This window comes from Mchenga conophoros, linkage group LG15, assembly GCF_057382185.1.
Source record: "Mchenga conophoros isolate Kocher_MC1m ecotype Shallow Benthic linkage group LG15, M_conophoros_male_GT1.1, whole genome shotgun sequence".
Lineage (NCBI taxonomy): Eukaryota > Metazoa > Chordata > Actinopteri > Cichliformes > Cichlidae > Mchenga > Mchenga conophoros.
In genome coordinates, this window is record NC_140540.1 from 444,219 (window position 1) to 456,635 (window position 12,417).

The window sequence follows — 12,417 nt, forward strand, 5'->3', positions numbered from 1 at the left end:
TTAGTCTTTGTTAAATTGGTACAGTGTGTTATCACAACCTGCCTGACGAGGCTGTAATGGACGTGTTTATTAAGACTTTTGACGTCTACAAGAATGTGAGCCAACTTTTTTCAAGGGTTTTTATTGTAATGCCTATACTGTTTTCCTTACCTCCAGCTTATTCCCTCCATACAACAATACTAAAATAGACTAACAAATAAAAGCTCTACTAAAATTAAACTGAGCTGAGCAAATCCACTCTCAAAACAAAATGAGACCAAATTAAAACAAGAGTAACAATGTAAAATATGTTGAATATACTAAAGTATAATAACTGTGGTATGAATCACTCAGGCTGTGAAAATTATGATTCTTTAAAATAACAAACAAACCATGTTGCATACTTTTCACCCTGGATTTGTGTAATTTGTTCATTTAAACAGAAAACTTCACATGAACTTACTTTATAATGAAGAACAATGGTGCAGCAGTTTATTTACATTGTAAAGATGTAGCTGGTGGGGCGTCGTCAAAGGAGCTTGCAAAGAAAAGCGTCTGGATTTCTTTAAGTTACTTGAAGACGTTTCACCTCTCATCCGAGAAGCTTCTTCAGTTCTAAGGTCAAATGGTGGAGAGTCCCAGATTTAAACCTAGTGGGAGTAACCCCCCACAGAGGGACAAAAGGACCCCCTGATGATCCTCTAATTGCCTGAGCCAAGGTGTGAAACTGGGTGTGGGTCCCAATCAGCCAGAGTTTTGGGTGAGTTCATTGTGAAACCTGGCCCCACCTTATCATGCGAATTCCTGAGATCAGATGGCCCAGGATGTGAGTGGGCGTTAAGGCGTCTGGGAAGGGATCTCAAAACTGGATTATAGATGGCAGAGAGTTGGTGTCGTAAACCCCCGCCTCTGTTCAAAGATGGTCGCTCACAGTGGACATAGATGGCTTCTTTCACTCCTCTTTCAAACCATCTGTCCTCTCTGTCCAAAATGTGAACATTGGCATCCTCGAAAGAGTGTCCTTTTTTTTTTTTGAGATCCCTTCCCAGACGCCTTAACGCCCACTCACATCCTGGGCCATCTGATCTCAGGAATTCGCATGATAAGGTGGGGCCAGGTTTCACAATGAACTCACCCGAAACTCTGGCTGATTGGGACCCACACCCAGTTTCACACCTTGGCTCAGGCGATTAGAGGATCATCAGGGGGTCCTTTTGTCCCTCTGTGGGGGGTTACTCCCACTAGGTTTATATCTGGGACTCTCCACCATTTGACCTTAGAACTGAAGAAGCTTCTCGGATGAGAGGTGAAACGTCTTCAAGTAACTTAAAGAAGTCCAGACGCTTTTCTTTGCAAGCTCCTTTGACTACGATGACCTGGATGACTGAGAACCTTCACAGACCTGGTGGAGCGTCATATTACTATTAACATGGCCTGGCCTCGGATATCTCTGTTTTATTTTTTGCTTTTTAATATAGTAAAACCATGACTAAAATCTTTCTCATGCATGTCCACTCTGATACACTCCCCTCTGCACATGCTCCTCTGTTCATGATACAGCCCAGATGTAATCAGCCCCCTCCACCACCACCATACATCTGTAGTAATGGCAGCTAAATGAAATTCTCTAAATAAACATTTCACGTCAGTGGGAAGCTAGCAGGCCTAAGTGAAAGCAAATGTTTAGAGAATGAGAAAAATGACCCACCCATCCATCCACACTCACACACGTACACACCTAGAATAGTCTCTAAGCTAGTTCACCATATGGTTATATTTATGATCATTGGTAAATCCATTCTGTTTCCACTGCCCTGCACTTTCTCCAGTGCTGGTTATACTATAGCCCCTCGGGTTATTATCAGTGGGAGTAGGAATAGAATTCTTTTATTCCTTGAGGGATTATTGTGGGTTTTATGCTTTTTTTTTCCTAACCTTACTTACTCATGTTTTCTTGTTCTCTCCATCCTTTTTTGTTAAACATAAATCATGACAGAAACTCGTATCAAAACAAGTTAAACATGTTTATAGGTTTTTTTTAAGTTTTCTTCATCAAATTAGCTGATCCGAAACTAGGCCATGTTCATAGGACTTTATTCTCTTTCTCATGTGATAAGCCTGGTGACTGCCGTTTTGAAGAAAGTTGCCAGTTTTCTTCCCACGCTGTGCAAAACATTTTATTCACTTAAAGCTTTTATTCTTGAGTCTGAGAAAGATAAATTAGATTGTAAAGGCTTAAGCTTACTATTTTGCAATCTAGCTCCAAACAAACTCATCCATTAAACTTTACTGCAGGTAAAACATTTGTTTTCAGCTCTCCGCTAGCAAGTGTATAAAAGAACTGCTGAAACTACAGTCCTGGTTTATGTCGCAAGTGATTTTTCTTTTCTCACACCCCAGACTGGGTTTGACATTGCAGTGGCCAGTGAGATCATGGCCATCCTGGCCTTGGCTGACAGCCTCGGGGACATGAAGAACAGGCTGGCACGCATGGTGGTGGGGACCAGCCGCTCTGGACAGCCTATCACAGCAGAGGACCTCGTATGTATTTAGTGTTGTAATCTCATTTGTAAGTGTGGAAGTATTATTGCTGTCTAACTCAGAGAATTTTAGACCAAAAATATGGATTTTTAAAAAATTTGTTCTGAAAAAAGTTGTTTTTGTGCTTAAGACTGTAAAGAAGAGTTATAGAAAGATAATGGTTTTAGTCCTTATCAAGCTATCTTTGATTTATTTAAGTGATACGAAACATCTTCAAATCTTAATTTGAGAAATTAACTGTATATAGTGGAAGAAAAACACTTGTAGTGTAGAAAGTGGAAGTTTTTTTTCACTCTGGAGCATTCAGCTGTGAGTTAGTACAATGCTCCAATCTTCCCAGGAGTGAATGTCCCAGCTAATTCACCATGAAGTCCGACCGTGTAATGGTCAGAGAACACAAGCAGAAAATCCGAGTGTTAATCTCAGACTTCACAGGCCTCGGTTAACATGTTAAATGTTAAAGGTCGTGAAATTAGTTACAAAAAAGGACTGAACAGGTGTGGCTCTTTTGGAATTGTTGCCAAGAGAAAGCCTGTATTCTCAGAATCAACTTTCTGAGATTTCCTTACTTGGATGATTGAGCTTGCATCAACCAACCAAACCAACACAGCATATCAGCACAAAAACATCATACCAAGTGGCAAGCACGGTAATAGAGGGAGGATTTGGGCAACCGTGAACTCTTCTGTATACCAAAGTATTCTAGAGTCAAATGTGAGGCCATTTATCCAACAGTTAAAGCTTGGTCAAAGCTGGGTCATGCGACATGTCAATGATCCCAAGCACAGGAAAACTTTAAGTTTTAGCGACCCATATTAGATTCTTCAGGCTCTGGTTTCCCACACATGACTGTGATGTTTCAGAGCTGTAGAGGAGGAACCTCCATAAAGTTGCATTAGCATTTCTGATATGCCTCTGATATGCCAGGATGTGAAAACACAACCACACATCAATGCCTGCCCAGTGGAAATATGGTGTGTGTGTGTGTGTGTGTGTGCGTGTGTGTGTGTGTGTGTGTGTGTGTGTCCACGTTGCTGACAGAGCATTTTGTGCAAAGCAAGATTTACTTGCATGCAGGACGGAAACTTGCAAATGGACTGTAAAAACATTTATCATCCAAAGTGGACAGCTGTTTGACTATACTTTACATTATCAGTTGTTTGTATTAACGAGCTCAAAGTTTTGTCTGAATCTTGATAACCTGCTCGGTTTTCCAGCCAGCACCCTTATTTTTCTCTCTTCCTCTCCGTCAGGGTGTGAGTGGGGCTCTGGCGGTGTTAATGAAAGATGCTATCAAGCCCACGCTGATGCAGACCCTTGAGGTGAGACCTGTGCACAGCCCCTCTTAAATAGTCGTTATCCCGCTCAGCTGAGCAGCTTCTGATGAATATCTTATGGAATAAATGGGTTTGCTCCGCTGCTGCCGGAGAAAGCGTTCCGCTGAGATCCTTAAAGAAAGGATGATGGATTGGCTTTTTTCCTCCCAGGGCTCTTTATCTTAATGGCAGTTTAGCTCGGTGGACAGGTGAAGCTCTCGGCCAGGAGATCCGCCTGATCCAGTTTCATGCAGCTGTGCTAGGGAAACACTTTAATTTGGTTGTGATGATGATAACAAAACTCTGCTTCTCACAACATCTGGCTTTTATTAGGCGTTTGAGATTTTACCTTAAGAAGAATTAGACATGTGATACCACAAGGATATTTCTTCCATGTGGACAGAAAGCACATACGCACCAACATATTTGTGACACTACGCCCAAATCTAGTCCTTGCAGCCAACATGATTAGTCAAACTCTATGGGAAGCTGGGGCACTTTTAAAATTGAATACACCCAACATGAAGGATGCATATTTTTGGTTTTCCCAAGTTTATTTGTGCATTTTTAGAAGTTGTGATTAAAGTCCAAAGCAAGGATTCAGTTTTGGATGATGACATCACAGAGAATAAAAGAGTAAAACTTTAATGTCTCTGCTTTTTTTTTTTTTTTTAATCCAGTAAACACTGATGATTATCTCTAGTGTACTCCTGTTTTTGATATTATTATTATTTATATATATTTCTCTTTTTTTCCTATGAGCAAGCACTTGGTGACAGTGGGAAGGGAAAAACTCCCTTTTACCAGGAAGAATCCCCAGGCAAAACCAGGCTCAGGAATGGGCACCCATCTGCTGCAAATGGGTGGTGTTGAGGGAATGCACAGAGAGACTCTCTGCTGGACAGGCTTCCATTAAACCCAATCCTAATATATGTTTGTTAAACAGGATTGTATACAAGTGGAACATTGGCTTTTATGCATTTTTAATAAGTTCTCACCAACGTTTGGACAAACATATTCATTAGGCTTGTTCTATAAAGGTGTTGTGTTATAGCATCACAGTAGAATGTGTCATCTTTAATGTTCACATTCCCGAATGTAAGAGGTGCGATCAAAACGTTCTGGTCAGATGCTATTTTGAGCACCTTTTGATTTTTTTTAAGGTGTTTGATTGGATATCGGTTTTTTTTTGTTTGTTTGTTTGTTTTTAAATAATGGGATGATTGCTTTTGACTTTTTGATCACACTTGATTCAGTTTTCTTGTGCACAGACTTAAAACACTGAGTTAAAGGCCAAAGATTTACCACACAAGCTGAGGGTACTTTTCTGCCCATTTGGTTTAAGTAATTAAAGTTTGCAGTGAACACAATGTTAGCAGTCATGCTTGTGATAGCGACTTTTTGTTTCTCGTTTTGACGTGATGGCTGTTTCTCGTTTGTTTGTTCCTTGTTGGTTTTTGAGCAGAAAGCTTGATTATATGGCTGCTGGGTGGAGAAAATAAACATCGACTGTCCCGGATTCTGTGTTTTCAAGGGTGCGGTGAGGGTTGTGTTGTACGAAGCAGAGATTTGGTTACTTTTTGTTTTTGGGAGGAAGCGTTGCGGTCCTGTTGTGTGAAACTGTTTCCTGTGTGGGTTTCCTGCAATTCTGGTCAGGGAACTGGTATCGGGACCAAGCGGGCCTCAGAGCTCCATGAGAATTTTCCGCCGAGCTTGACCGCCTTTGCCCTTTGTGCCCTTTTGGCTCGTCACGGCTGTGAATGCAGATGCACTCCTGACAATAGAGCTGGCATACGAACGCTGGCGCTGAGCTTGCATTTCTGTGTCGTTTTTAGATGGGACACAATTTGGATCACAAGAAGAAAGGGGATAGTTTTTTCTCCCTGTGTACGTGTCTGTTAAGCAGACTTCAGTTGTTGTGTGAGTTTTCCAAACATCCTGTCTATGTGGAGGTTCACAGAATGCATCTTTCCTGGGGGAGAGGAAGTAGACTATAGTATAGAGGGCAAGGGTTGTGTGGAAATGCGGAGCAGTTTGAGTCGTTGTGCTGTGTCAGAATACATTTTGGATACTTTGTCACTTTAGCCCTGCTCTGCAGTTGACATATAAAATTGGCCAAGTGATGCGCGATACCCGGAAATATTAACATGATCTCCGGTTTCCTGTTTTTATTCGTCTCCCTTTCCGAATGTTCCTAATCCTTGCGTTCAACAGATGGAAAGGTGACACAATGGATTTTCATTGATTTCCACTTTCATTCCATTGTTGTTTCCTCCTGGACAGATGTGGAAAGAGTGAAAATTTTGCACTGGGTCAAGTTAAACCTCAAAGTTTGCAAACACAGATGGAAATCCGTGTAATGTTTGACGTCCATGTCCTTCCACTAAAACACAGAAATGGATGTGATGTTTTTGACTAGGTAATGGTACTAAATTGCAATTTCTCTTCATCTCACGGTCTGCGTTTTGTCTTCTTCCCCCTTACTTTTCATTCTTAACTATGCATACACTTTTTTTTTCTTTTTTCTTTCATTCAGTAAATGCTGCTAGTGGCAGCTTCGCTCCTGACCTTGTTAAAGAAATGATTTACTCCTCTGAGGGGAGGCTGTTTATGCTGGGTGAGGGAGAGGTATGCAAACAAAAGCCTTGAAAATCAGACTAGGCCTTCCCATCCTTCCCTTTTCCTCTCTCTCTTAAGGAATTCATATTCAGTGTAACAATGGGTCAGCTGCCTTCCCTAGTTTTCTTTCTAAGTAATGACCTTCTTTTAAGAGCCTGTCTAGAGTGCGGCAGAAGGATTTTGATCTCGATGAGTGGGCCTTTCCTTGGCAGCCGTAGTCTTTCATGCCTTTCTTGCAAGCAGGCTGCACTCCACAAAACGGATCTGAATTATTCCGAGAGGATACATCTGCTGCTTGTAAAGTACACCAGCTGTGCGTCTGTGCATTTGAAGTAACTTTAACTGGGAGGCAGCAAAATAAAAAGTCATTAGTTATTCCTTTACTTTATTTAATAAGTGATTTAGTCCAAGAAATGTTGAAAAATAGTGGAAACATGACAGTAACAATTCTTTACACTTAAAAAAAAAAAAGCCAATGATATTCAGTTACACCTAGAAGAATATGTGTCAGTGTTAACTCTTTAAGGTCCACGCCAAGAAAAAATTTGTTTGCTTTTCTTATTGACTTGGGTGAGTAATCACCACAATCAATACTTTTTTTTTTTCAATAGACCCTGGAGTTTTTAAAATATTGATCTCTACCAAATGGTTGAGATGTCACTCAATGGTAAAAGTATGAAATGTCATGTAATTCAAGTACAGTAGATAATACAGTTGAAAAAATCAAATAAAGGCCCAAATTATAATTAACTTAATAACAAAAACTATCCAGGGCATTGGATAGAGTTTATTTCTAGTAGCATGCCAGTGCTACTTCCTATCAAAGGAAAGTATATCAAACAACAAAATACATATTTTTTTAATCTGCAAATGTGAAAAATGTGCAACAGCACAAAATACTCACATTCAGGCCACTTCTGATTGAATGCTACTGTGGAAAATCATTTTTGTTTGTAAAAAAATAAAATAAAAACAGTGCAAATCGAGCACATCTGCTTATGGTTTTGGTCGTTGGGGTCTTATGGTGTAGCATTTACTCTGTGGTGGTGGAGAGCTGAATCATGGTTGTCCAACTCTAGATGCAGCTTGTTAACTTGGTTCAGACACAGCCAGGCAGAAACCTTTTGAGAGCCATCGGTTTCTGATCCAGTAGGGCACAGTCCCTCTTGTAGACCAGGTATTCAAGTCAAGGATGCATCCAAACAGTGGAATATGCCATCTCCTTAAAGATGAATTGATCATCGGAATCTTAGGTATTTAAATGACATCAGCCAATCTTACCTATAGCAAACCTGTGCAGGGTGACTTAATAGAGCAACGGAAAGGAGTGATTTTTGTTGTATTTCTTACTGACTCAGTGTTTCCTTTGTGTCTTTGTAGGGCTAATCGCTGCGAATGTGAACTTTGCACAGCTGCACTGCCAGATTTGAGGCCTTGAAGTGCTCCTTTAGTTCGTGTGGGTGTGTTTCTAGCCTTTCCAAAGCAGTCCAAATCAACAGGCAACACAAGCCTGGCTCATATTCAGGCTGGCAAGCCAGTGAAGGGCCTCTTAACTTCTGCCCACTGTTTAGACAAACCCCGCATCAGCATGTCATCATTTATCCTGGCAGCCGGGGTTAAAAGATGTTGAATTTTCTATGAAAGAAGTGGTTAGTTAGTATTTAAACTTGGTTGCCATGGGTTGCAAAGTTTTCTCAACTCCTCCCATATGTTTGTGCACCTCTCTTAATTGTTGTAGGGTACGCCGGTGTTTGTCCACGCTGGGCCCTTCGCCAACATCGCCCATGGCAACTCCTCGGTGCTGGCAGACAAGCTGGCTTTGAAGTTGGTCGGACAGGACGGCTTTGTGGGTAAGAGCATGCGGCCCATGCATACAGATCACACACACACACACACACACACACACACACACACACACACACACACACAACCACAAAACCTTTGTGGGGATGACAGACAAGAAGATCTCAGCTGTCGGATCTAGGAGTCCCAGATGTGTTTGAACTGAAGGCTTAAGCTTCGTTAGTAGAACAAACAAATTTATAACTTATAATTTATTCCAGCCATGAACTTCAGCGTGATCCCCTGCCGCTGAAGGCTTTAGCATGAACTCATTATCAGCCTGGTTCTGGATCTGTTCTGCCTGCCTCTGGTGGACTAGCATTCTGCTCTGGTGCTGTTCCTCCATAACTTTCTAAGAAGCTAGTCGAAAGAAAAAATATCAGCGCAGAGGAAGGAAGCAAGTTGATAATCTTAAGAGCCCTTGGAATGCTTTAGAGTAAACCACACTAATCCCTTCAACGTCAAAGCACACTGCAGCATTTCCATTTTTATCGGCCTATCTGTCCCGCTGCTCTCTCCCTGTCTTCATTTACTTTGGCTGCAGGAATATGTCTGGAATGCATGTGTGTGTCTGTGGTTTTTGCCAGGTGCATTTGGCGTACACGCAGATCTCCTTAAGGCGTACGTTCACGTTTAGGCGACAGATACTTTAGCCATCAAAGCTATAACAGGTATAAAAGGAAAAAAAAAGGTTGACTGCTTGGGCAAAACCAGCGTTTGTCCAAGCTATCATCTGTGAGTCGGACAAATGTGAGGGCAGAGATCTGGATTTCACAACACTGAGCATAAAAGCAGGGAGACTTGTATTTGTTTTAAGCCTCCACCTCTCTCCATCTCACTTAGTTACCATCTGTATGTCTTGTTCCCTGTCTCCCTTCCCTTTCCGCATATTCGCTACCTGACTCTCAGGTATGCCGGGAACCCCCCACCTGGCAGCTGGGACGCGTGTGCCCTCCTCTCGTTCGTCCCATCTACAAACAAACAGGAACACTGAAAAAACAAGAACATTTTTACAGATGTAATGTGGTACAGCAAGTCATTTCTTTGTGCAATCTTGTGCAGTGAAGCCCAGCAGGAGAGTAAACCCGTTTTCAGATGATCAGATAGGTGGTAAAACTGTGATGATGTTGATAATTCCATATTTCTCAGAAAATTGTTTAAATAACACGGTATGGTAGGTCAAAGATGAAAACAGAAGGAATATAGGATTTGGCATCATCCTGATGTCTTATTCTTTTTCACCTTGAAACTCCAAACCTATTGAAAAAAAGACATCTGCGAGCCAACACATGAAGTTTTCCTTCATTGTGTCACCGCACATCATCCTGATGCTGTAAATGCAGACTAAGGTGTGTAAAAGCAATATACACTCACTGTATTAAAGGTAGAATTCCCTACCCTTGTAGGAAATCACATTGCCTTGTATAAAAGAGTTTTGTCAGAAATAGAGGAGCCAACTACTTGTTAGTATTTGTGTTACTGTAGTGGTTTAACAAGAGAGATAGACAGTACACATATTTTGAAATGTTTGCAGGAGCCTGTTAAATATTTAGGCTCTGAAAAATTATTATTACTATTATTGCTATTATGACTAATGACCAAAACTGCAAAAAATTAGGCTAAAGTTTTTTTAAAGGACAATTAGAGTGAAGAAACTACGTCTGGCACTCATGTACAGTAAACACGCCCAAGTTTCGTTAATTGCTGGGACCCTCTTTGGTGAGTGAAAGTTGTTGTTGTGCCATGAACTCTTTGTGAACTCCGGGGGGGTCCGGCACTAATGCTCACTTTAAACCCCCTTTTTCATCATTCTTAATATTATTGTGGTGTTTTTCAAGTCACTCTGGAATCTGGACTTAACATGAAGAAATGCTGCTTTTGCGGGGAGGGGCGGCTGTCGGGAGATGAATTCCACATGACAGATGTGTGCGTCTCTTGTACCATTAACCGTCTGGAGTCCTGAACGCAGATAACCCCGCGACACTTATTTATTATAAGGTTTAAAAGATCACATTAGAAAACGTGAAAAAAAAAGTTTTGCAGTCATGTTGGAGTTTTTTTTTTAGAGTACGCTTGGGGAGTGTGATCGTGTGTACAACGTCTCTTTATGTCTGTCTCCACGTTGGTTGAGTGTGGAGTAAGTGCATATGAGAGCATGAGGGTGGGAATGGATGTTTGTATCTGTGTGTGCCTGTATGTCTGTGTCTATATGTCAGGTTGGGTGTCAGGCGCCACCTCTCTGGGGACATCTCAGGCCCTCCAAGGTTTGGAGGCCTATCTCCCCCTACCACCACTTCCCCTGCCAGTGGCGGACTCCCTCAGACATCGGTGCGTTGGTGGTTCTTTGTGTCCGGGGATGGGCGTCCAGGTACACACCGGCTCACTCCTTGGCGGCCGCTTATCGGGGCCTGAAGCCTGGGGCTCGCTCGGGCCACTTCGGAGGTGGGGTGCCCCCGGCCTCTCGGCCTGGGGCTCGGTCACTCAGGCGCAGCTGGCTGCCGGCGGAGCTCACGGGCGCGTCACTGCAACTCCCCCTGGCTTCTGCTCCGCGGCTGCTGAGTGAGCCCTCATCTGGGACTCTCCTCAGCTCTTTCCGGGACAGTGGCGCAGCTGCCCCTCTGTTGGTCTTCCTTGGTCTCTTGTGTTCTGGGGGCCTCTGGATGTCTGGAGTTTTGATCTCCTCCACACCTGCTTCACGCCCTGGAGGACGGGGCTGTGGCCCCCCCACACCCTCTAGCAGATTATTACATGAAGGAACCTTTTAAAAAACAAAAAACAAGCACGTCCATGCTCACAGGTGTACACACGGGTGATCACACCCACAAACTACACCCTTTTTGGCTCCTACCTCAAAGCACACTGTGTTCTGTTGATCTTATGTGCTGCACAATAATGTTTAACATTTAGTATTTACTGTCATATTCCCATATATCATTGTGATGTTGTTTATTCTATTACTCTTGTTCTCTTCTGCTTGCTTTCTTTTTTCTTTCTCAGCAGGTGATCCAGGTGATTGATATATGCATTTTTTTTTCTCTGCCCGTTCTGTTGGTTTTTGTCTTTTGCCCTTCTCCCCCGTCCCTCTTCTCAGCTGTTTCTCTTTCCCTCTTTCTTTCTCCCCTTCTTTCCCCCAGTCAAGTCTGTCCCGTATTCAGTAAGTGAAAATAAAATAAACAATAAAAGGTGAATCAAATGGACCATTACGGCAAGGCTGGGATGGTCAGTTTGGTAAAGTAAATCCGTTGGGCATCTTTCTTTGCCTTTAGACAACAATTCTGATGGCAAAAGAGCCAAACGGGACAGGCCAAAAAAAAAAAAAAAAAAAAAAAAAGGAGTTTTTTTTTTATCACCTACATAGACAAACAGTTGCTTGAAAATTATGTTTGAACAATTATGTGAATTCAATTTAAAAGAAAACTCGGTTACATTATAGAATTTGATTCTAAATTGGCTCTAGGACAGCGGTCCCGAACCTTTTGGTTTATGTATGCTGGTTTATCTCCGACAATATTTTCACGGACCGGCGTTTAAGGTGTTGCGGAAAAATACAACAAAATAAAACCAGTACCAAAAAAAGGAAGATTTATTCGTAACACACGGGAAAAGGCCCAGGCAAACAGAGTTAACGATAAAAACCGATTTTAAAAACCCTGAAAAGCATAAATTTCACACCTGAGCCTCAACTCTCGCCCAGTCCGTGGCCCGGGGGTTGGGGACCGCTGCTCTAGGAGGTAATGTGAGCATGAATGGTTGTCACCCAGCAAATAGACCACTGGCCAATAGTCCAGGGTGTACACCACCTTTTGAGCAAATGCAGATGGATGAGAGATAAATCACATTTCTTTATGATCGCTTGAACATTTAGTTAGAAATGTTATAGGATTAGCTGATTTAGCTTTTCTCAGTTTGTTTGTTCATTACACAAAAATTAAAGAAGTTAAATTAAAGAGCCTTAAGGCAAATAATGACAGGCATGTGTTCTGACATTTGATTAAAGTAGTAGTACTTTTTACTTTTAAGTCTCTTATTGTGGAAAACTAACAGCACATAGATGGTCGTGCAGCCTGCTCTGCCTTGTTTGTGTTTTTATTGGCAGCTGTGCTGATACCAATGCTTTGAC

At 42.0% G+C, this 12,417-nt stretch overlaps 1 protein-coding gene across 1 annotated transcript in view; it reads left to right on the top strand.

Annotated features, from left to right (window-relative positions):
- The first annotated feature begins 56 nt into the window (after positions 1 to 56).
- The window catches only part of LOC146557414 (monofunctional C1-tetrahydrofolate synthase, mitochondrial-like), a 29,192-nt gene continuing 16,831 nt past the window's right edge, over positions 57 to 12,417 (top strand). The window contains exons 1-4 of the mRNA XM_085247676.1: positions 57 to 95; positions 2,380 to 2,520; positions 3,774 to 3,842; positions 8,194 to 8,305. Of these exons, the coding sequence (XP_085103802.1) occupies positions 57 to 95; positions 2,380 to 2,520; positions 3,774 to 3,842; positions 8,194 to 8,305 (361 nt within the window). The remainder of the gene's footprint in view (positions 96 to 2,379; positions 2,521 to 3,773; positions 3,843 to 8,193; positions 8,306 to 12,417) is intronic.